The sequence below is a fragment of the Notothenia rossii genome (assembly GCF_949606895.1).
Source record: "Notothenia rossii genome assembly, chromosome: 9".
NCBI lineage: Eukaryota > Metazoa > Chordata > Actinopteri > Perciformes > Nototheniidae > Notothenia > Notothenia rossii.
In genome coordinates this window covers 38,348,368-38,371,393 of record NC_136907.1, presented here as the reverse complement: position 1 = coordinate 38,371,393, position 23,026 = coordinate 38,348,368, and the positions used below count along the sequence as shown (strand labels likewise).

The 23,026-nt window shown below is 43.8% G+C and overlaps 1 protein-coding gene across 1 annotated transcript; it reads right to left on the bottom strand.

The window, feature by feature from the left end:
* Positions 1 to 12,447: 12,447 nt before the first annotated feature.
* LOC307017537 (uncharacterized protein) lies at positions 12,448 to 16,216 on the bottom strand. Its single transcript, XM_079647137.1, has 2 exons — positions 13,399 to 16,216; positions 12,448 to 12,964 (listed from the first exon to the last, which is right to left on the bottom strand). The coding sequence occupies exons 1-2, from the start codon at positions 14,863 to 14,865 to the stop codon at positions 12,761 to 12,763; spliced, it is 1,671 nt and encodes a 556-aa protein (XP_079503263.1). The 5' UTR covers positions 14,866 to 16,216; the 3' UTR covers positions 12,448 to 12,760.
* Between the last annotated feature and the right edge of the window lie 6,810 nt (positions 16,217 to 23,026).

Below are 23,026 nucleotides of genomic sequence, written 5' to 3'. Positions count from 1 at the left end.
AGTTCGGCAAAGTGTGACGTCACTCCATTCAAAGTGAATGGGAAGAAGCGTTGAAGCGTGTCATTCGTGACTCTTGTGTAAAAGACATGGGCGGCGCCAGGATTTTTTTGCTGCAGTAGCTTAGCAGTTGCTATATGACAGCCCGGCGTTGCTAGTTAATTTTCAAAATAAATAAACAAACAATGCCAGTGGGCCAAGCACGAGCCTGTTCATATTGTAGCGTTCACCGCTATTCAAAATCACAGATCACGAGCCTTCAATGTCGAAAACGTTCTCTTTATTTTCTCGTATTGACGGCCACAGCTACGCCTTACAGAACCAATCAATAGTAGAACACTCATTATGACTTTTCCCCACACTCGAAGATAATTCCTACCGCTTCGTACTCCCTCCACACACACACACCGAAAATGCACACACACACCTGGAAGGGGCGGTCTCTCCCTAACTCCCACCAACAACATTGTCTAAATAACTTTACAAATGTACTAAACTGTGCACATCTGATAACTGACATAACTATTAACTTGGACACGCGACAATATTATCATTAATATTTACATTAAAACATTCCTTTGACACTTATAACATTACTTTGCAAGGCAAGCACAACCAAAATAAGTTTGTAAAAGCAGAATTTGAACACTGCTTCTTTGCTCCTACAATATTTTTGTATAATACCATTATACCCTAAGCGTAAAAGTACACAATAGCAATCGTTCACTGTTTCAACTGGCATGCTGTGGCATTTAACCTCATCACCACACCGCAAACAAACAGACAGACAGACAGACAGACAGACAGACAGACAGACAGACAGACAGACAGACAGACAGACAGACAGACAGACAGACAGACAGACAGACAGACAGACACACACACACACACACACACACACACACACACACACACACACACACACACACACACACACACACACTGGCTCCGTTGGAGATCGCGGTCGTTTACGCTGACTTGTGAGAAATCTTTCCATTTTCGATCTGTGTTCACATACTGAGAATTATATCAACATTAGCCAAGCAACAGTTTGCGCTTTAACTTACAACGACCCCTGATAGATCTTGCGAGAATGTGTATACATATACAGTATATAGTGTAGTGCCGATGAAAGGTAGTCAAAGGTGGTGTATTCAGAATGGACTTCCACACTTTATTATCCATTCATCAACAAGCAGGTGGTACATGAGCTGCTCTGCATGACAAGCTAGCATGAATGACCTCTCACCCCGGTACCCTCACTAACGGGTCTGGGTTGCAACACACACTAATCACACGGTGAATTATGTACTAATAATGTGTCACCACACAAGCCCCCCCAGAATTCACCCATAAACAAAGTCAGCGTGGCGGGGTGGAACGACAGGTCGACCCCCACGACTCCTGAGCACGGGAGTCGGAAAAACGACCTCTGCCTGTGCGGCTTCCGGAAGAGGCGAGACCGGAACAACGGATCTCAACTCAGTGACAGGGATCAAGGCCGGGGGGCGCCCCCGTTGCGGAGGTCGTGCCAGCACCACCACTTTAGCTTTATAGGGATCTGCAGATAAATGTTTAGTCTTCTCAAGCACCAACTATCAAATATCTCTCCTGATTGTTGGCACTTGACAATAACCTTCACTGAATTTTACTCAGGTGCAGTGTTGGGCAAGTTACTTTTAAAAAGTAACTAGTAATAGTTATAGTTACTGCTCTCAAAAGTAACTAGTTACTTTATTAGTTACTAAATTATGAAAGTAACTAGTAACAAGTTACTTTACTTTTAAAAATAATAACAATAAAAATACAAGTTTTTGTGTTGTTCTGTGGCACAGTAAGAGAAAAGAGAACTCCCCATCAGTGTAGCAATTATCATTATGAAATGTCGAGGAACAATAAAACACAAAATATATGTTTAGACATTTATTTTTTGTGTCCTTTATCCCCACAAATTGAAAATAGTCGTTATATTTCCAAGTTGCAAATGCGCTGCTGCCCTCGCTGATACTTGCATCTGCCATTGTGTGTGTGTGTGCTGGTGGTGAGCGTTGCCGTGTGTGTGTGTGTGTGTGTGTGTGTGTGTGTGTGTGTGTGTGTGTGTGCGTGCGTGCGTGCGTGCGTGTGTGCGTGCGTGCGTGTGCGTGTGCGTGTGTGTGTGTGTGTGTGTGTGTGTGTGTGTGTGTGTGTGTGTGTGTGTGTGAGTTTGTGTGTGTGTGTGTGTAGCATTAGCAAGTGTTCGTGTATGTGTTTTCCCCATAAGGCAAGACCCGCCCAACTCTGTCTCTGATTGGCTTACCCTGAAATGTTACCCCGCGTTAACCAATCATCACTCCTCTCTGGTTACGTTCACTTTTTCCATGGTGCTGTGAGAGGACATCGCTGTATTCGCCTGTAAATGACATCCGCAGGGAGATTCGGCTCAGTGGTTCCATCACATAATGTAACGCACCCATTTAAATCACAGTAACTATAACGGCGTTACTTAATGGGAATAGGTAACTAGTAACGCTTTTAGTTACCGTTAAAAGGTGGTTGCGTTACAGTTACAGTTAGTCCCAACATTGCTCAGGTGTAACTAAAGTCTGATTTAAGGGTTGTTTATATTTCACACCATTAATCCAAATCTGTAAAGTAACTAAAATAAATGTAGTAAAAATACCAGGTTAACCTTAAAGAAAGCCCTCAGGATTATAAAAGATCCCCATCACCCCACACTGAAAAAAAGGGGAAACTGGGGTTGTTCAATTTGCAAATATGCAAAATAAAAGACCTTTGGGGACAGTGATGATAGCTCATATATGAGACTTCAAATGTCTTTTATTTTGAAACTGTACATCAGAATGTCCTGATTTTTTCTGAGTGACTAGATGGGGTGTCCTGCTACCCTGGAGTGAGATGGATCTATGATACTGGACTGTCTTTGTTTTATTCCCATCTAAAAACAGGGATGATAGCTCATATATGAGACTTCAAAGGTCTTTTATTTTGAAACTGTACATCGGAATGTCCTGATTTTTTCTGAGTGACTAGATGGGATGTCCTGCTATCACCCTGAAGTGAAATGAGTCTTTGATACTGGACAGTTTTTGTTTCATTCTCATCTAAACACAGAGGGATGATTTTTTTTTTACTCAACCGTAATGCATAGGATATTCGCGCACCGCAATATCAAGTGAGGGCTGGCTTGACTAGATTTTCCCGAGTGGAGGCTGGCTTGACCGCAGTTAGTTTAGCATACTCAGCCCGACTCAGCCTGGTTGTTCCTGGCCCTAGAACCACGATTTTATGGGGCCATTACATCACCAGAAGTCCCAATTTAAGGGGTCATTTCTCCCCAAAAAAATGTTTTTACTCACTATCAACAGCCCCACCAAAAATATTTTCCACCAGCCGCCACTGACGAAGAGTACTTCAGGAAATTGCGTCCATAGAACGTTTTCATTGTTACCAAGGTGGTTGCTATGGACGCTGCTATCGATATTATTTCTGTTATGTTGTGTAACTGTTTAATGGTGTTATCTTTATTGCTACCCCCTTCCCCTTCAATGCATAGTGTTGGTCCACAGCGCAAACGTATTAGTTTAACAAAATCCGCATCTAAATATACGTTATTTTCCCCTGTGCAATTCCAGTCTCACATCTCACATCACATCGTCATTAACAAATACCGGAAACAGACCGAAAACATTTTAAAAAAATTAAAAAATACTTTATTCAGAGTGTGCTTGCTTTTCTCTTTGAAAGTCATCACATTACGGCATTGTAATACACGTTTTACAAATGAACAGACACAAATGCAGACTTGAGTACTTGGCAGTTGATTAAAGCAGATGTGTCCTTTTTCATCTCTCAAAGGTTTGGGTCCTGTTCAACACTGGGTACAGAAATGTTTTCAATATACAGTCATTTGTACGTAAAGATTTTTTAAGTTGTAAGCCCTTAGAAATATGCATTTGATTGCATTTAAAGTGGCTGTACAACTTATCATAATGAAGTAGTTGATTGCACAAATTTGTAATGGATGTAGAATAAAGACGACATTAGCATTTAAATTGGCTCCCTATAAGACTCGCTTTCTCTATGAAATGATGTCTGGCTCTGAGTAGTGTTCTCCCTTTCACAATAAAAGCCCAAACACAATACTTTCTGAATCACTGCAGGAAGTAATGTGCTAAAATGCAAATACAAATAGCTTACAGTAGCTCCCAATTAGTTGAACAATTGGAAAACCGCAAGGACTGTGGAAACACCTACTGCCAAAGGATTGTGGATGCAAATTATGCAAAGAGGAAGAAAAAACATTCTATCTAAAGCTATATAACACAATCTACGTATTGACAGTATGAGTACAACAAAAACAGTATGCATGTTGATGCAAACGACGATGTTCAGTAAACGATCAATCACAATCGAAGGATCCAATGTATTTTTAAATGGAGCAGAAATAGAACTAGTCTCCCAGTTCAAGTATCTTGAACAGGGAGTGTCATATTGGACTCGCACTTGACTTTTTAAGAAACATATCCAGAAAGTATCCAATACCATTAAATTCAAATTGCAACATTTTAAACAAATTAGACCTTTTCTTAACTGTCAATGCTGCAAAGTCATACCTCCACTGTATGATTCTATCCCACATTGAATACTGTTTTACAAACTGGTCGTTTGCTTGTGCCACACACCTGAAACCCATATAACAGCTGTTCAAGAGTGCTATCCAGGTGTTTGACAGAAAGCCACAGTCATACCACCACTGTACCATCCTTGAAAATCACAATTTCTTGAGTTTTTGACAATTTTAAGTCTTTTAAAAGTATGTGTTTTTTTAAATAATATTTACATGGGCTGGCCCCCCTTGGGGGAATTCATCCACAGAAAACACACTGGACGCAGCACTAGGTCAGAAACCAGAGGAGACTGTGAAGTCCACCACAGACGGACCACCTTTGGACAAAATGTACTCTCCATTAAAGGCAGCTCATTGTGGAATAGCCCCCCAACTGAGATACGGGATTGTCCCACTCTCAATAGTTTTAATGGTCAACTTAAAGAATGGTTGAGCAACAAACAGACGTGTAATCACCGCTAAATAAATGCACTTTAACACAGGGGTATCTCCTCTTGCACTTTTATGTAGCGCTTTTATCTTATCTTGCACTTTATATATCATAGCTGCTACATTGTACTGCCATGTGGTAAATGCTTGTATGCTGCTCATGCTCTTTCTGCATATCATGTATTTATTTTTGCTGTATATATATAAATGTCATGTTCTTATATGCTGTATGTGACGGGACTACGGATGGAAATTAGCTCAAAGCTAAAATCCGGCTCATTTACACTTGTAAACATTATTTTTGTTTTAAAGTAATAATAATAATAAATGGGATTTATATAGCGCTTTTCTAGACCCAAAGATGCTTAAAGTGTTCATCAATGTGCACTACGGTGGCCCTGAAGAAAATTAAACATTAAAATATGTTATCGATGTCCCCATTCCCAGTTTGTTTTGAGAATAATTGCGATGTTTACTATGTTTTGGTAGCTCTTAACAAAACAGAATTTTTGTAAAAGACTACGACTCTAAAAGGCAAGTTTGTGATTTTAACACTGTTTCGATGAAACAATGCAGTCTTGATAACTTGACTTGACCAACATTCCTTTTCTAAATATATGTTTTTAGATGCTTTACTTTGATTTCTTTCATGTTATTTTAAAACAACATTACTTTTTTCATATTTTTCAACATACTGTGATATTCTGTTTTTGTCTTTCTCTCCTTTTTCCATTATATTTTTGAAAAACTACATAGTGGTTTTTAGCAAAATACAACATGCAACTAATACATTATACAATATTACGACTTTTTGCGATATTTTCAACACAATATACTTGTACCTTTTTTGTGGTTGTAGGGCTTCAAGATATTTTGCATGTCATGCATAAACACGGTGTCATCTTTTCCTTGAAACTGACGTGCTGTCCGTTTTACAAAACAAGTTATTTTTCTGCTTCGTCATCCTCTGAATTTTCCTCCCCCGTCCCTCTTCCTTCAGCCAGCACAACAAGAATCAAGGTGGATCTGTGAAATGAAACACCTCGATCAAAGGGGAGGCGGGACTTAGCTCATTTGCATAATGGGGGGAGGTGTGACCTGTCACTTTTTTATGCATACTAATGAGACGAAAGTGGGATGAATATAACTACTGTGGAGTCACAAACTTTGTTACATTTATGTGTCGGCACCACGCAAACAACCCCTATATAAAGTGAATTAGGCTCCTTTGTCGAGGTGAGTAGTATTATTCATCCCGCTTCCATCACATTAGTATGCATAGAAAGTGACAGGTGCTGTGACAGGTCACACCTCTCCCTACTTATGCTAATGAGCTAAGTCCCGCCTCCCCTTTGTTCGAGGTGTGAGATCTCAAGTAGGTGTGATATCCCAAGTAGGTGTGATATCCGTCGATAGGAGGGGGGTGATGTGTATTCACAGGTGTGAAAAGCCCCCACTGTTGCACCTTATGGTGTAAAATAAAAAATGTTTCAATCACATTAGTATGCATAAAAAGTGACAGGTGGGCCCGCCCCCAAGTCTATTAAAACAAAATGCTGCTTCCATCACATTAGTATGCATAAAAGTGACAGAAGGGCCCGCCCCAATTATGTGATGTCAGAAGACCGAAGGGGTGGAGTGAAATAAAAAAAAAAGAACCCCGTGCAGATAAAAAGCCAGTCATTTCCAATCATCAAGTCATCTTTCCAAAAAGAAAAAATGGCCAAGAGACGCCTCGATATGGGTTTAATCAGCGAGACGCCTGTGACAACTTACCGCCATCCGTCCGGAGCGCCAGTCAAGAAACGGATGCAGTATCTGTGCCGGGTTCAAACACCTCCGGTCGAAGATCTTGAAGAGAAATGGCTTCTGGAAAATGAACATGTTTGGGGATACGTATTCAACTATATGGCGAATGAACTGCATTTCTACAATCTGAAGAATGGAGAAACGTATGGACCCCACAGTGTTAAAGCAACGTTGACCTCAACAGATTGGGCTGTGTTAACTCTGGTGTCTTCCAGAGATCGCCACGCAACCATTGTATCGGAAGAAGTAGTGCATCAAGAAAACACTGTGGAACCAGCGGTGTACAAGATATGTGCAACAAAAAGCAAAGAAACGCAAACAAAAAGCGAGATCAAAGAAGAGTTTTCACCGTTACCCCTCAATGTGGAGGAAGAAGAAGGAAATATCCCCCCGCCGCCAGAAGTGAAAAGAGTCCTGACAAGCACCGTCTGGGAAACTAAAAGCGGACCATCTGGGCGATGGTATTACCGCGCAAGCCGTTTGCTGACGCAGGGGGGAGGGGTTCTCTCTAAAACACAGTGTCCTGCCATCTCTCTCTGTTTCTGCTGATGTGTAAAATATACAAAATAACGTTTTATATACTTACTCTCTTGTTAAAAGGTGATGAAGTTTGTAGGGTAAGCCAGCCTTCAGTGTTCTAGTTTTAAGGATCGAAGGATCCAATGTATTTTTTAAATGGAGCAGAAATAGAACTAGTCTCCCAGTGCAAGTATCTTGAACAGAGAGTGTCATATTGGACTCGCACTTGACTTTTTAAGAAACATATCCAGAAAGTATCCAATACCATTAAATTCAACTTGCAACATTTTAAACAAATTAGACCTTTTTCTTAACTGTCAATGCTGCAAAGTCATACCTCCACTGTATGATTCTATGCCACATTGAATACTGTTTTACAAACTGGTCGTTTGCTTGTGCCACACACCTGAAACCCTTAGAACAGCTGTTCAAGAGAGCTATCCAGGTGTTTGACAGAAAACCACAGTCATACCACCACTGTACCATCCTTGAATATGCTGCTCATGCTCTTTCAGCATATCATGTATTTATTTTTGCTGTATGTATATATATAAATGTCATGTTCTTATATGCTGTATGTGACGGGACTATAGATGGAAATTAGCTCAGAGCTAAAATCCGGCTCATTTACACTTGTAAGCATTATATTTGTTTTAAAGTGTTCATCAATGTGCACTACGGTAGCCCTGAAGAAAATTAAACATTAAAATATGTTATCGATGTCCCCATTCCCAGTTTGTTTTGGGAATAATTGTGATGTTTACTATGTTTGTGGTAGCTCTTAACAAAACAGAATTTTTGTAAAAGACTGCGACTCTAAAAGGCAAGTTTGTGATTTTAACACTGTTTCGATGAAACAATACATTATACAATATTACAACTTTTTTGCCATATTTTTAACACAATCTTTTTTTTTGTGGTTGTAGGGCTTCAAGATATTTTGCATGTCATGCATAAACACGATGTCATCTTTTCCTTGAAACTGACGTGCTGCCCGTTTTACAAAACAAGTTATTTTTCTGCTTCTTCATCCTCTGAATTTTCCTCCCCCGTCCCTCTTCCTTCAGCCAGCACAACAAGAATCAAGGTGGATCTGTGAAATGAAACACCTCTTCCCAAAGCGTGACTTCCCTATTGAGAGCATGCGTCTAGGGCAGTAGGGTCTAAACCAATTGGCCAGATAAACTAACATGCAGAACGTATGTTATGTTTGAAGACTAACCATTTATCCAGGTCAAGCTGTCTTTAAGATGTGACATTGCGCTCTGACTATCCCCCGTAAAATCGTGACAAACTATTACTTATTCTTAAATTTGACCTCTTGCTGCTCGGTTGAAAATGATAGATGAAAAAATAACTTTAAAAAAAAAGACTCAAACAGCGAGGGACATTATACTGTTGAAAAAACTCTTAACGACGATGTTCAGTAAACGATCAGTCAAAATCGAAGGATCCAATGTATTTTTAAATGGAGCAGAAATAGAACTAGTCTCCCAGTGCAAGTATCTTGAACAGGGAGTGTCATATTGGAACTCGCACTTGACTTTTTAAGAAACATATCCAGAAAGTATCCAATACCATTAAATTCAACTTGCAACATTTTAAACAAATTAGACCTTTTCTTAACTGTCAATGCTGCAAAGTCATACCTCCACTGTATGATTCTATCCCACATTGAATACTGTTTTACAAACTGGTCGTTTGCTTGTGCCACACACCTGAAACCCATAGAACAGCTGTTCAAGAGAGCTATCCAGGTGTTTGACAGAAAGCCAAAGTCATACCACCACTGTACCATCCTTGAAAATCACAATTTCTTGAGTTTTTGACATTTTTATGTCTTTTAAAAGTATGTGTTTTTAAAAAAAAAATATTTACATGGGCTGGCCCCCCTCCCCTTGGGGGAATTCATCCACAGAAAACACACTGGACGCAGCACTAGGTCAGAAACCAGAGGAGACTGTGAAGTCCACCACAGACGGACCACCTTTGGACAAAATGTCCTCTCCATTAAAGGCAGCTCATTGTGGAATAGCCCCCCAACTGAGATACGGGATTGTCCCACTCTCAATAGTTTTAATGGTCAACTTAAAGAATGGTTGAGCAACAAACAGACGTGTAATCACCGCTAAATAAATGCACTTTAACACAGGGGTATCTCCTCTTGCACTTTATGTAGCGCTTTTATCTTATCTTGCACTTTATATATCATAGCTGCTACATTGTAATGCCATGTGGTAAATGCTTGTATGCTGCTCATGCTCTTTCTGCATATCATGTATTTATTTTTGCTGTATGTATATATATAAATGTCATGTTCTTATATGCTGTATGTGACGGGACTACAGATGAAAATTAGCTCAAAGCTAAAATCCGGCTCATTTACACTTGTAAGCATTATTTTTGTTTTAAAGTGTTCATCAATGTGCACTACGGTAGCCCTGAAGAAAATTAAACATTAAAATATGTTATCGATGTCCCCATTCCCAGTTTGTTTAGGGAATAATTGCGATGTTTACTATGTTTTGGTAGCTCTTAACAAAACAGAATGTTTGTAAAAGACTGCGACTCTAAAAGGCAAGTTTGTGATTTTAACACTGTTTCGATGAAACAATACATTATACAATATTACGACTTTTTGCCATATTTTTAACACAATATACTTGTACCTTTTTTTTTTTTGTGGTTGTAGGGCTTCAAGATATTTTGCATGTCATGCATAAACACGGTGTCATCTTTTCCTTGAAACTGACGTGCTGCCCGTTTTACAAAACAAGTTATTTTTCTGCTTCTTCATCCTCTGAATTTTCCTCCCCCGTCCCTCTTCCTTCAGCCAGCACAAAAAGAATCAAGGTGGATCTGTGAAATGAAACACCTCTTCCCAAAGCGTGACTTCCCTATTGAGAGCATGCGTCTAGGGCAGTAGGGTCTAAACCAATTGGCCAGATAAACTAACATGCAGAACGTACGGTATGTTTGAAGACTAACCATTTATCCAGTTCAAGCTGTCTTTAAGATGTGACATTGCGCTCTGACTATTCCCCGTAAAATCGTGACAAACTATTACTTATTCTTAAATTTGACCTCTTGCTGCTTGGTTGAACATGATAGATGAAAAATAACTTTAAAAAAAAGACTCAAACAGCGAGGGACATTATACTGGTGAAAAAAACTCTCAATTCTACAGATGACTCCCTCCACTCAACGCAATAAGTCCCTCCCTCCACTCAGCAAAGCATCTAAAACTAAGGACCCCACTAAGACGACAGTTTGAAAACTAGCTATGGATCTGAGAAAAACCAAGTCTCCCCCCGTGAGTTGCAGCCAGGAACAAACTCCTGGACTACCATCATCACCACCATTCTGGACACCCGAATCTTGCAGTACTACTGCTGCTTATTTTGCTCCTTGGGCCAAGACGTCTCTGTTTATGGACACAGTGAAATCAGTGTTGGTTGATATTGTGGAGGGGGTGATACATCGGTACAGAGAAGAAATATGCAACGGATGCCGAGTCAGTCACCCCGGCCAGAGGCAACATGATTGTCTGAATGACATGCCCGATTTTTTCTTCAGAAACAATTACAACACGTTAATGAAAAGACTCTGGCTCACCAACTTCATTACTGAGATCAACCAGACTCTTATTGATAAAGAAATGTTCACGGATGATTGGAGGATCCAAGGCGCTTCGGAGGCTTTTCTGCACAATCTCAAAAATTGTAGACGCCTCAAGGAGAGACTTGAAAAGATCCATGCCGAGTTGGATGGAGAGGAAGAGGACTAATAACCTATGGTTGGTTGAAGCCAGGGATTTTTTCTTTTTCGATACATTGACTTTTTCTTTAAAGTAAAATTAAAATGGGGAACTACTATGCAAAACGCTCGGTATATATTGATCAGAATGTAGTCAATACCCTTTTAATAAGTGTGGTGATTAGGACGATTGAAAACAGAGTGAATAGTGATCCCTGTGTAAACAGAATGGCTGAAGTTTGTAAACTAGAAGACATTTTGGATATCGTTAGTTCTGGCAGTACTATTCCTGGTCATTGGGAAACGATTGTAAACGAAACATTTAAAGTGGTCCTGGAATCTTCATTTTCCGAAACATTCTGTAACATTACCGAAGAAATGAAACAAACATCAAAAGTGTATCATGTGCTCTTATTGTATGCTCTGTTTGTAGATGTAATGCATCTTTGTGTCAAAAACAGCATACACATGAATATTTTGACTGAAGTGAAAAAACTCCATCATGATATTTCCAGTAATCTGGGGAATTCTAAGCTGGAGACGGTCCTGGGGATGTTACAATCAGTATAACTATTGCTTTTGTGTGTGAAAATGTTTAAATGTAAATAGGACATTTTTTTTTTTAAATAAAAAAAAGTGTTTTTTACATTTTAAAAACTGTTGTCTTCATTATAGCAAGGGGAGCGTGTCTGATACATGTGTATTACAGTCCTTCACATGCACTGTTGTCTTCATTATAACAAGGGGAGGGTAACAGTGAAGATGTACGATACATGTGTATTGAAACGTGTGTATTATACCCCCACAGAAACACAGAAACACAGAAAACACTGAAACCACTGAAACACTGAAACACAGAAACACTGAAACCACAGAAACACAAAAACACAGAGAAACACAGAAACACAAAAACACAGAAACACAGAAACACAAAAAACACAAACAATGAAACACCGACACACAGAAACACCGAAAACACTGAAAACACAAAAAAAAAAACAGGCTTGTGTGCTCGTATGGTTTTTGAATCAACACACGGTGTTTGTGTGTCGGTGTTTCAGTGTTTGTGTTTGTGTTTTTGTGTTTTCTGTGTTTCTGTGGTTCTGTGTTTCTGTGGTTCTGTGGTTCTGTGTTTTTGTGGTTCTGTGGTTCTGTGTTTCTGTGTTTCTGTGTTTCTGTGTTTCAGTGTTTCAGTGTTTCAGTGTTTCAGTGTTTCAGTGTTTTTGTGGGTCGGTGTGTATGTGTCCATGTGTTTCCATGTGTTTCGTCCCAACTAGGGGAAGAGGAATGCAACACACACCAGTATGTAATTGGTATTAATTATAAGCGTTTATTTAAAACAGCTGTAAACAAAATAGCAGGCAAACAGCCTGAAACAAACAAAAGAGCCAAAAGGGCACAGGTTGACAAATAACCAACTAAAGGAGGACTCTAAAAAGGGAGTCTAAAGACATACAGGGAAAATACATACTAATATACTAAATAAAGAACGAAACAAAACCTCACTCTAAAAGTGGTACAACTAACACAAAGAATCTATACAAAAACACAGCTAAACTAAAGGCAACAGTCACAAATCCTAACTATACTCTAAACACTAACTATACTCTACACTCTAACTAATCACACAAGCTTTAACCCCAGAACAAAGAGCAAGTAGCGCGAGGCATCGGTCCACCTACAGAGCCTCCAGAATGATGATTGTCCCCAAGCTTTGTAATAATCTCCAGCAGGTGTGCGCCGGCTGTGCGCTGCGATTGGAGTGCGTCGGGCCCGGCGTGCTCCAATCGCAATCTTCAGGGGCGGACCAGGAGATGGGAGCCAATGCTGGGAGGGCAACCGCACAGCTCATTTACATAGAACACACACAGCTGAAAACACTCAGACGACCAGGAAGGCAGCAGCCGTAACACTCCCCCCCTTAAGACACAAACCCACAGGTTTTGTGAACCTAAGCACTCTAACGAAATTCCTAATAACACACATTCATCACAAACTCAACCTGACACACTAACATCTCAAACTCAACCTGGACAAGACTCGGCCAACACATTCTCTGAACCCTTTAATGACGGGTGTCTACTGTTGTAGTCCCGCACAATCAGAGCCCATTGCAGGAGACGCTGGTTGTGCTTGGACACGCTGGGGCAGAATATGAATGGATCGTAACAGCTAAACACCACAATTGGCCAAAGGCTGGGTCCAACATGAATCTTAAAATGTTGTAGCGCCAACACCAACACCAAGATCCGATGAACTACCTGACGCTCTCTGGTTACCGGGAGTGTCGAGAAGTCTAGAGGCTTGTCTGAGCCGGCGTGTTGCGCTGGTCTCATGACATCCTCACGAGGGGGAGGGGGAGCCACAATTGCTGGCTTCTCCTCGGACACAGCTTCATCTGAAGGCACAGGCACAATCACAGGGTCAGGTAATGAAACATAAGGGTCACGTTTACTTGCCTGTGCGCGTGCGTGTGTAGCCAGGCCAATGCCTTTAGGCGGGGATAAATTCTGCAGCTGTTCCTTGCGTTTCAGAGCTGCGCAATTGGCGATGACATGTCCAGGTTTGTGACAGTAAAAACACTCCCTCTCTTCTCTGTTCACGTTACACACATTTGCTGGCTGAGTAAATGGTGCGGCTGACACACGGCGGGATCTCTCCGTAGAGACAGGGGAAAACACAGTTTTATGCATCAGCACATACTCAGCTAACACAGCGGCAGCAGAGAGAGAGTTTACCCTTTGTTTGTTCACGTACTCCGCAAGGCGATCAGGCAAACACTTCTTAAACTCCTCCAACATGATCAATTCTCTCAGAGAAGAATAATCCGTAGCATTACATGAAGCAATCCACTTAGCAAAACACATTCCCTTTTTCCTAGCAAACTCTACGTGCGTTTGATCAGGACTCTTCCTATAGTGTCTAAACTTTTGCCGGTAAGCTTCAGGAACTAATTCGTACACTCTGAGGATGGCACCTTTTACTGAGTCATACTGCAGGCTGTCCTCTAACGTGAGAGCCACAACTGCTTCCCGAGCTTTTCCATGTAATTTGCACGTTACCATCAGAGCCCAAACTTCAACCGGCCACCGCAACGCCATAGCAATGCGCTCGAAGGCACCAAAATAGGCATCCACCTCAGTCTCACAGAATGTTGGCAATAGCGAAATGTTGTTACTCACGTCAAAGGCAGGTGGAAGAGGTGGAGATGGCAAGTTTCTTCCGGCAGAGTCAAAAGCACCAGATGCGCGCAATTGGGAGTCCAGTTCCAGCCGACGCATCCGGATCTGGACTTCCTTATCTGCCTCGATTTTCTTTACCTCCAACTGAAACTGCCTGTCTTGCTCCCTGTCTTTTGCTTCCAACTGAAGTCGGGCGAGGCGGACTTTAAGCTTATTCCCTTCCCGGGAATCAGGATTACCAGGAGACGGTGGACTATAGCGAGGCGGCGCAGACGGTGCTTTACACTGCTCGCTCCCCTCGCTGTCACTACCCTCTCCTTTAGCACGGACATTTGGCACAGTGAGCTCAGCTTGTGCAGGCAGCACCAGAAAACCCCTTTCCACCAACTCATCCACCACCAGAGCCTTTAACTCTTTTTTTAACAATTGTTTTGCCACTGGGAGACCGAAATGTTGCGCTATCTCATATAAGTCGTTTCTACGACACTGAACTAACTGCTCATGAGAAGGACAGACCAAAAACGACTCTAAATCAAAAGTTGCCATACTCAGCTAAAACTGCACAGAACCTTACCAAATTGTTTTTAGCTATACAAACCACTTATAACCCCAGGAATTAGTTATTTATCCCGGACAAGCCCCATGTATGTTACGCCCAACTAGGGGAAGAGGAATGCAACACACACCAGTATGTAATTGGTATTAATTATAAGCGTTTATTTAAAAACAGCTGTAAACAAAATAGCAGGCAAACAGCCTGAAACAAACAAAAGAGCCAAAAGGGCACAGGTTGACAAATAACCAACCAAAGGAGGACTCTAAAAAGGGAGTCTAAAGACATACAGGGAAAATACATACTAATATACTAAATAAAGAACGAAACAAAACCTCACTCTAAAAGTGGTACAACTAACACAAAGAATCCATACAAAAACACAGCTAAACTAAAGGCAACAGTCACAAATCCTAACTATACTCTAAACACTAACTATACTCTACACTCTAACTAATCACACAAGTTTTAACCCCAGAACAAAGAGCAAGTAGCGAGAGGCATCTGTCCACCTACAGAGCCTCCAGAATGATGATTGTCCCCAAGCTTTGTAATAATCTCCAGCAGGTGTGCGCCGGCTGTGCGCTGCGATTGGAGTGCGTCGGGCCCGGCGTGCTCCAATCGCAATCTTCAGGGGCGGACCAGGAGATGGGAGCCAATGCTGGGAGGGCAACCGCACAGCTCATTTACATAGAACACACACAGCTGAAAACACTCAGACGACCAGGAAGGCAGCAGCCGTAACACCATGTTTCTGTGTTTCTGTGTTTCTTTGGCTCTGTGGTTCTGTGTTTCTGTAGTTCTGTGTCTCTGTGTTTCGGTGTTTCTGTGTGTCGGTGTTTCAGTGTTTCTGTGTTTTTTCAGTGTTTCAGTGGTTTCAGTGTTTTCTGTGTTTCTGTGTTTCCATGTTTCTGTGTTTCTGTGGGGGTATAATACGCACGTTTCAATACACAAGTTATTGAGCCGTTTCCGCTCTACATCCTGAACTCCTCCCTTCGATGCAATGCACTTCCGTTTTGGCGGACTGGGTTTGTTTTGCTAGCTAGCTCCGTTGTGCCGACAAAGCACTGATATCGCAGAGACAAAAAGGATATAACAATTACAACATGAAGAAAAGTGGTTCGGGAACTACGTGTCCGGTAGTTGGTTGCAATCACTCGAGAAAGCACCTGAACGAGTGGTTAGATAGAGAGTGCTACGACCACAAACCAGCACCCAGCACCCAGCCATGTTGTTCATTAAATACAGATAAACACAACAAATACTGCATGCATTGTATTTTTTAATATTATATATGAATATTTTCATAGTGATGTAATTGTGTGGGCTGCTTTTATATTTTAATTTGTAATACCTGTTAGGATTAAACATGTGATCTTTCTTGTTGAAGCCATTTCTTTAGTTTCCTCTCAACAATTAATTAATTCAGTGTTATTTATGTACAGTATGAGCTTAATATGAATGATGAACTGTGTTAAAAGAAATTGTAGCACTCTAAGGAACATATGAAATGCAATAATGCAATAACAGTGCAATAATGAAATTAAATTACATCAAACTTTATTTTCACTCAAACAGTACAGGCACATATGATATATTGCACAGCATAAAGAGATCATGTAAATTGTGCATTATGTAAACAACAGACAACTGTTGGCTCCTGTGGGCATGACCTAAATAAGGCAGTTTATTTTGGTTTTAAAATGCTGAGATATTTACTGCAGAACTGTAACCTTCCCTCAACAAAATCGTCAACAATTTTCGGGAGCATGTGGGCAAAGTAGAATGTGCGCAGCCTTATGATATGCCTTCAGACTGTCCATTGCTTTTCCATCTATTGCCATGGATTGAACGAAGTAGGAGCAAATTTTGCTGTACGTTATGCTGCGCCACGTCGTCATGTTATCCTCCCAGTTTTGCACTGAATTCGGGTGGGGGAGAGTAACGCCATCTCCAGTCAAAGAAGTAGAATCGTGTTCCCAAGCTAGCATCACTGTTAGCATCGAAATCGCTGTGTTTACACCAGTGCCCGTCTGACTGTTTACACCGGTTTACACCGACAGACGCTGTGCAAAAGACTTCCGGCGGAAATGAAGTGCATTTGTGTAGGGTTATGGCGCTACCCGTGGTTTGGCGCGTAAACTTGTCTATACACATGTATCGTACATCTTCACTGTTACCCTCCCCTTGTTATAATTAAGACAACAGTGCATGTGAAGGACTGTAATACACATGTATCAGACACGCTCCCCTTGCTATAATGAAGACAACAGTTTTTAAAATGTAAAAAACACTTTTTTTTATTTAAAAAAAAAATGTCTTATTTACATTTAAACATTTTCACACACAAAATCAATAGTTATACTGATTGTAACATCCCCAGGACCGTCTCCAGCTTAGAATTCCCCAGATTACTGGAAATATCATGATGGAGTTTTTTCACTTCAGTCAAAATATTCATGTGTATGCTGTTTTTGACACAAAGATGCATTACATCTACAAACAGAGCATACAATGAGAGCACATGATACACTTTTGATGTTTGTTTCATTTCTTCGGTAATGTTACAGAATGTTTCGGAAAATGAAGATTCCAGGACCACTTTAAATGTTTCATTTACAATCGTTTCCCAATGACCAGGAATAGTACTGGCAGAACGAACGATATCCAAAATGTCTTCTAGTTTACAAACTTCAGCCATTCTGTTTACACGGGGATCACTATTCACTCTGTTTTCAATCGTCCTAATCACCACTCTTATTAAAAGGGTATTGACTACATTCTGATCAATATATACCGAGCGTTTTGCATAGTAGTTCCCCATTTTAATTTTACTTTAAAGAAAAAGTCAATGTATCGAAAAAGAAAAAATCCCTGGCTTCAACCAACCGTAGGTTATTAGTCCTCTTCTTCTCCATCCAACTCGACATGGATCTTTTCAAGTCTCTCCTTGAGGCGTCTACAATTTTTGAGATTGTGCAGAAAAGCCTCCGAAGCGCCTTGGATCCTCCAATCATCCGTGAACATTTCTTTATCAATAAGAGTCTGGTCGATCTCAGTAATGAAGTCGGTGAGCCAGAGTCTTTTCATTAACGCGTTGTAATTGTTTCTGAAGAAAAAATCGGGCATGTCATTCAGACAATCGTGTTGCCTCTGGCCGGGGTGACTGACTCGGCATCCGTTGCATATTTCTTCTCTGTACCGATGTATCACCCCCTCCACAATATCAACCAACACTGATTTCACTGTGTCCATAAACAGAGACGTCTTGGCCCAAGGAGCAAAATAAGCAGCAGTAGTACTGCAAGATTCGGGTGTCCAGAATGGTGGTGATGATGGTAGTCCAGGAGTTTGTTCCTGGCTGCAACTCACGGGGGGAGACTTGGTTTTTCTCAGATCCATAGCTAGTTCTCATTCATAACACTCCGTTCGATGTCTCACTATGGGATGCGCCTCATCGCGGAGCAAACAGAAGCATCAATCTCATTACGCCAATCCTGATTGGCTGGTGATCTTGACGTCAGGGAATCCACCCCCTATAAGTGGCTTGCGCTACGCCGCATGCGTCATTCAAACACCTCTTCTCGCTTCAGAGCACATCTCTATATTGGTAGCCGGGCTAGCTTAACAGTCCACAGACTGAACCAAGCTATCCAAGCTAACTTCGGTCGACGGGCGCTCGCCGGCTACTTCTATATATACTTCTGCAAGAAGACTGTTAATACTAACACACCAGTTAGTATTGCAAATCGACCTCGCCGTTTTTTCTTCGGAAATAAAGGTAAGGTTTTGATTTTTTCAAGTTTGTCTTCCCTCACTACCGACACTACGGTAGCGAGGACGTTTTTTCTTTTTCTCTCTCACACCAGAGGAGTAGAAGATAAAAAAGGTATTAACACACCAGTTAATATTCTTTGAGAATAAAATCTACACCGTCGCTTTTTCTCCGGATTAACGACAGGTTGTGATTCTCTTTTCTCAGCAACGCACCTGCTACGAGCGCGTCCTTCCCACGTCGCCATAATGGTGGACAAGATGGACACGTCTCTCCCTCACACCAGAGGAGCCAGGGAATCGGAGGCTCGGCTCTGCGGTTGCGGGTTGGAGATTTCGGACACAGACGCACACCAGGTGTGCTCGTCCTGCCTCGGGCTGCAACATGCCCAGGAGGCTATCGACAACCCCGGCTCATGCGGGCATTGTGCCCGTTTCACCGTGAAGAGCCTCCGCCGACGGTTAGCTCGCCAAGCTAGCTTGTCGGGTCAGGACCCCCTCATGTCCTCTGATTTACCGGACGGAAATCAGGACACGGGGGCGTCCGCCACAGAGATGGAGCCCCGCACTGTGTCGGTCTGGGGCTCATCATTAGTGGCAGCTGCAGAACCGGAGTCTCGCGCCGTGTCAGGCTGGGACTCGGTGGCAGCGAGGGACGTGCGAGCGGGGCCCCACGCTATACCAAGCTGGGGCCCCCGGCTGGACCTCACCATGGTCTCGCCCGCAGAAGATGTCCTGGAGTTGGACTATACGGAGGACGAAGAGGATGAAACCTCTGGATTCCTCCTGTCCGACTCTGATGAGCAGGAAGACAACGTCTTCATGTCATCGGCTCAGGCTGCAACGCCGGGAGCGATGGCTGCTCTCCCGGGCGATAGCACACCAGCTTCGCCCTGTCTGAGTATGGACCTGCAGGCCGTGTGTCAGCGTGCCGCAGCCAGACTAGACATCCCATGGCCCGAAATGGCCAAGGAGACCTCCAGGTCCCGTTACGAGGGGAAAAATTGGCCCCAAGCAACGAGGACAAAGAGGCAACTCCTGCCGGTCTTCCCGGAGATGTTGGATGAGGTGTCGGTCTCGTAGAGAGACCGGCCCTTCAGCAACAAGGCCCCAATCCAGGGTGCCTCCTCCCTAGACTGCGACGGTATGGAGAGGCTCGGCCTGCTCCGCATACCGCCGATGGAACCGCTGGTGGCAGCTCACCTCCTCCCGAGGATGGCGACTACACTGAGCAGGAACCCCACGCTGCCGGCAAAGGCGGACCGGTTCCAGTCAACCATGACTGAACGGTCCTACAGAGCCGCAGCATTGTCTGCCAGGGCTTTGAACGTTTCCTCGCTGCTAACCGCTTACCAAGCTGAGCTCTGCGAGGATCTGTCAAGTAATCCTGGACCGGCAGTACTGGACGAGATAGCCGCGATCATGGACATCTGTCTCCGCGTTCAACGCTGCGCCGTCCAGGCCACGGGAAAGGCAATGGGAATTATGGTGGTGCAGGAAAGAGCTAGATGGCTCAACCTCACCAACCTCCCAGACCGGGAAAGAGAGGATGTGCTGGACATGCCCATCGTTCCCGAGGGGATTTTTGGATCTGCGCTCGCTTCTATGCAGAAGAGATGCGAGTCCAAGAAGAAGGAAGACGAGGCCCTCCACCTCTGTCTTCCTCGAAGGGTCCAGCCGCTGCCTTCACAGCGGCAGTCCTTCGCCCAAGCTACCTCAGCTGCTCGGTTTAAAGTACCGAAACAGCAGAGGTTACGGCCCACCCCGAGTCCCCAGCCCAGGCAGGAGACGAGGGCGAGTTGGCCCAGAAAATCTCCGGTTCCGGCTGCAGCCCAGGCGCAGCCAACCCGGAATTTCGGCCAGCAGTCGAGGAAGAAGAAGCTGGCGGCCTGACAGCCTCCTCTTCTTTCCTCGGTGACGGAGCTGGAAGGTTCCCCAGCTCCAGATGTGTTCCCGCTGCCTCGAGAGATGCCTCAATGCCATCCTCAAGTGCACCAAAACACATGTCACAATATTGTTCTGTTTTCTCAGATAAAGCATTTTCCGCTGACGCATCCAGGCCTCAGGCTGAGGGTGCAGCTCAGAAAAATGAAAGAGAAAACAATGAAAACAATAAAAGCAATAAACAGCCCGCCATTTGTTCCCCTTTTGAGAGCAGCTACGGCCTCTCTCAAAAGGCGGACAATGAACGGGTCTGTGAAGGCACCGCCGCCACGCGCATGCGCAGTGACGACTGGGGCTGTGAGGCTACCACCGTCACGTGCAGGCGCAGTGCCGGCTGGGGTTGTTAAGGCACCTCCGTCACGCGCATGCGCAGTGTCGGTGGGGACTGTCAAATCGGGGTACCACCGTGTTCAGACACTAGAGGGCCCCATAACACAACAAGTAGAGACTCAGAGGGCAAAAGACGTGACATCTCCGCTGGCTCTAAGGAGCGAACAGCGGAAGATGCTCACAAAGTCTGCTTGGGTGTTCAAGACAGTTACACGGGGCTACAGACTCCAATTCGCTGTCACCCCCCCTCGTTTCTCGGGCGTTCTGTATTCACAGGCCCGAGGGGAGTCAGCCCACATTCTAGAAAGAGAGATCCTCTCGCTTCTAGAAAAGAAGGCTATATCTATAATACCCGCCGAGCGGAGTCAGAGCGGCTTTTCTTCCAAGTATTTCCTCGTTCCCAAACGGGGAGGGAACGGAATTCGGCCAATACTAGATTTGAGGGCTCTGAACGCGTATCTAAAAAGATACAAATTCAGAATGCTCACTCACACATCTCTGCTGCGTCTCGTGCGACAAAACGACTGGTTTACATCAGTCGACCTGAAAGATGCGTATTTCCATATCCCAGTATATTACCCACACAGGAAATATCTGAGGTTCGCATTTCAGGGGATCTGTTACGAATACAGAGCACTTCCCTTCGGTCTGTCTTTCAGTCCAAGAGTGTTTGTACGATGTACGGAAGCCGCGATAGCCCCGTTAAGACAACAGGGTATTCGCCTGGCAACCTACCTAGACGACTGGCTGCTTCTCGCACAGTCGGAACAGGAGGCTATTACGCAGACAAATGTCCTCGTAAAGCACCTGCTCAACCTGGGTTTCATAATAAACACAGAAAAGAGCATGTTGTGCCCGGCACAGACTGTACTCTTCCTGGGTTTACACCTGAACTCGGTGCCCTTTACTTTGCCTGTCAGCGGAAAGAGTGAAAGCTTTCAGAGCTTGCCTCGCTCATTTCCAGCTGCGCAAACATGTTCTTTTCAGATCATGCCTGCGGTTACTGGGGCTCATGGCGTCAGCCATCCTGGTCGTACGACTGGGACGGTTACACATGAGGGAGTTTCAGCGCTGGGTAGCCGCTTTAAAACTAAACCCCGCGCGTCATGCCGCGCGGAGAGTGATGTTACTGTGAAATGCGTAATGGCACTGCGCCACTGGCTGTATCCGACTTTTCTGGTACGGGGCTATGGGTGCTGTCCTTTCACGGAAGGTGGTCACCACAGACGCATGTCTGACGGGCTGGGGAGGTATTTACGAAGGTCGTCCGGTGAGGGGTCTCTCGAGCAGAGACCTCCAGCGGTCGCACATAAATTACCTGGAGCTTTTAGCGGTGTTCCTCACCCTAAAACGCTTTCTGCCTTTTCTCAGAGGACACCATGTCCTCGTGAGGACGGAAAATACGACCACAATATCGTATATAAACCGACAAGGAGGTTTGCGCTCTCTCCAGTTACACATGCTGGCACGCAAACTGATCTTGTGGAGCTGCGGCAGTCTCCTCTCTCTGAGAGCGACGCACGTACCGGGTGTGATGAACCTCGGGGCAGACCTGCTGTCCAGAAGCGTACCACTATATGCAGACTGGACTCTACATCCAATGGTTGTGAGCCAGCTGTGGGTGCGTTACGGCCGAGCCGCGGTAGATCTGTTCGCATCAAAAGAAAATGCTCACTGTCAGCTTTTCTTTTCAATGCGCGATCAAAACGCACCATTAGGCGTGGACGCGCTCGCGCACATTTGGCCTCCGGTCCTCCTGTACGCGTTTCCGCCCCTGGCGCTGATACCCCCAACTCTGGCCAGAGTGAGGGAACGGCGACACACAATGATCCTGATAGCTCCGCACTGGCCTGTAAGGTACTGGCTGGCGGAGATATATCAGCTGCTGTGCGGTCAGCCGTGGCAGCTCCCGCTACGCAGGGACATACTGTCTCAGGAGGGGGTGACGATGTTTCACCCACACCCAGAGCGCTTGGCACTATGGGCCTGGCCCGTGAGTGGTATAATCTGAATGCAGTGGGTCTCCCGCAGAAGGTGATAAACACTATTCAGAGTGCAAGAGCTTCCTCCACTAGGTCTCTTTATGACTGTAAGTGGAGGGTGTTT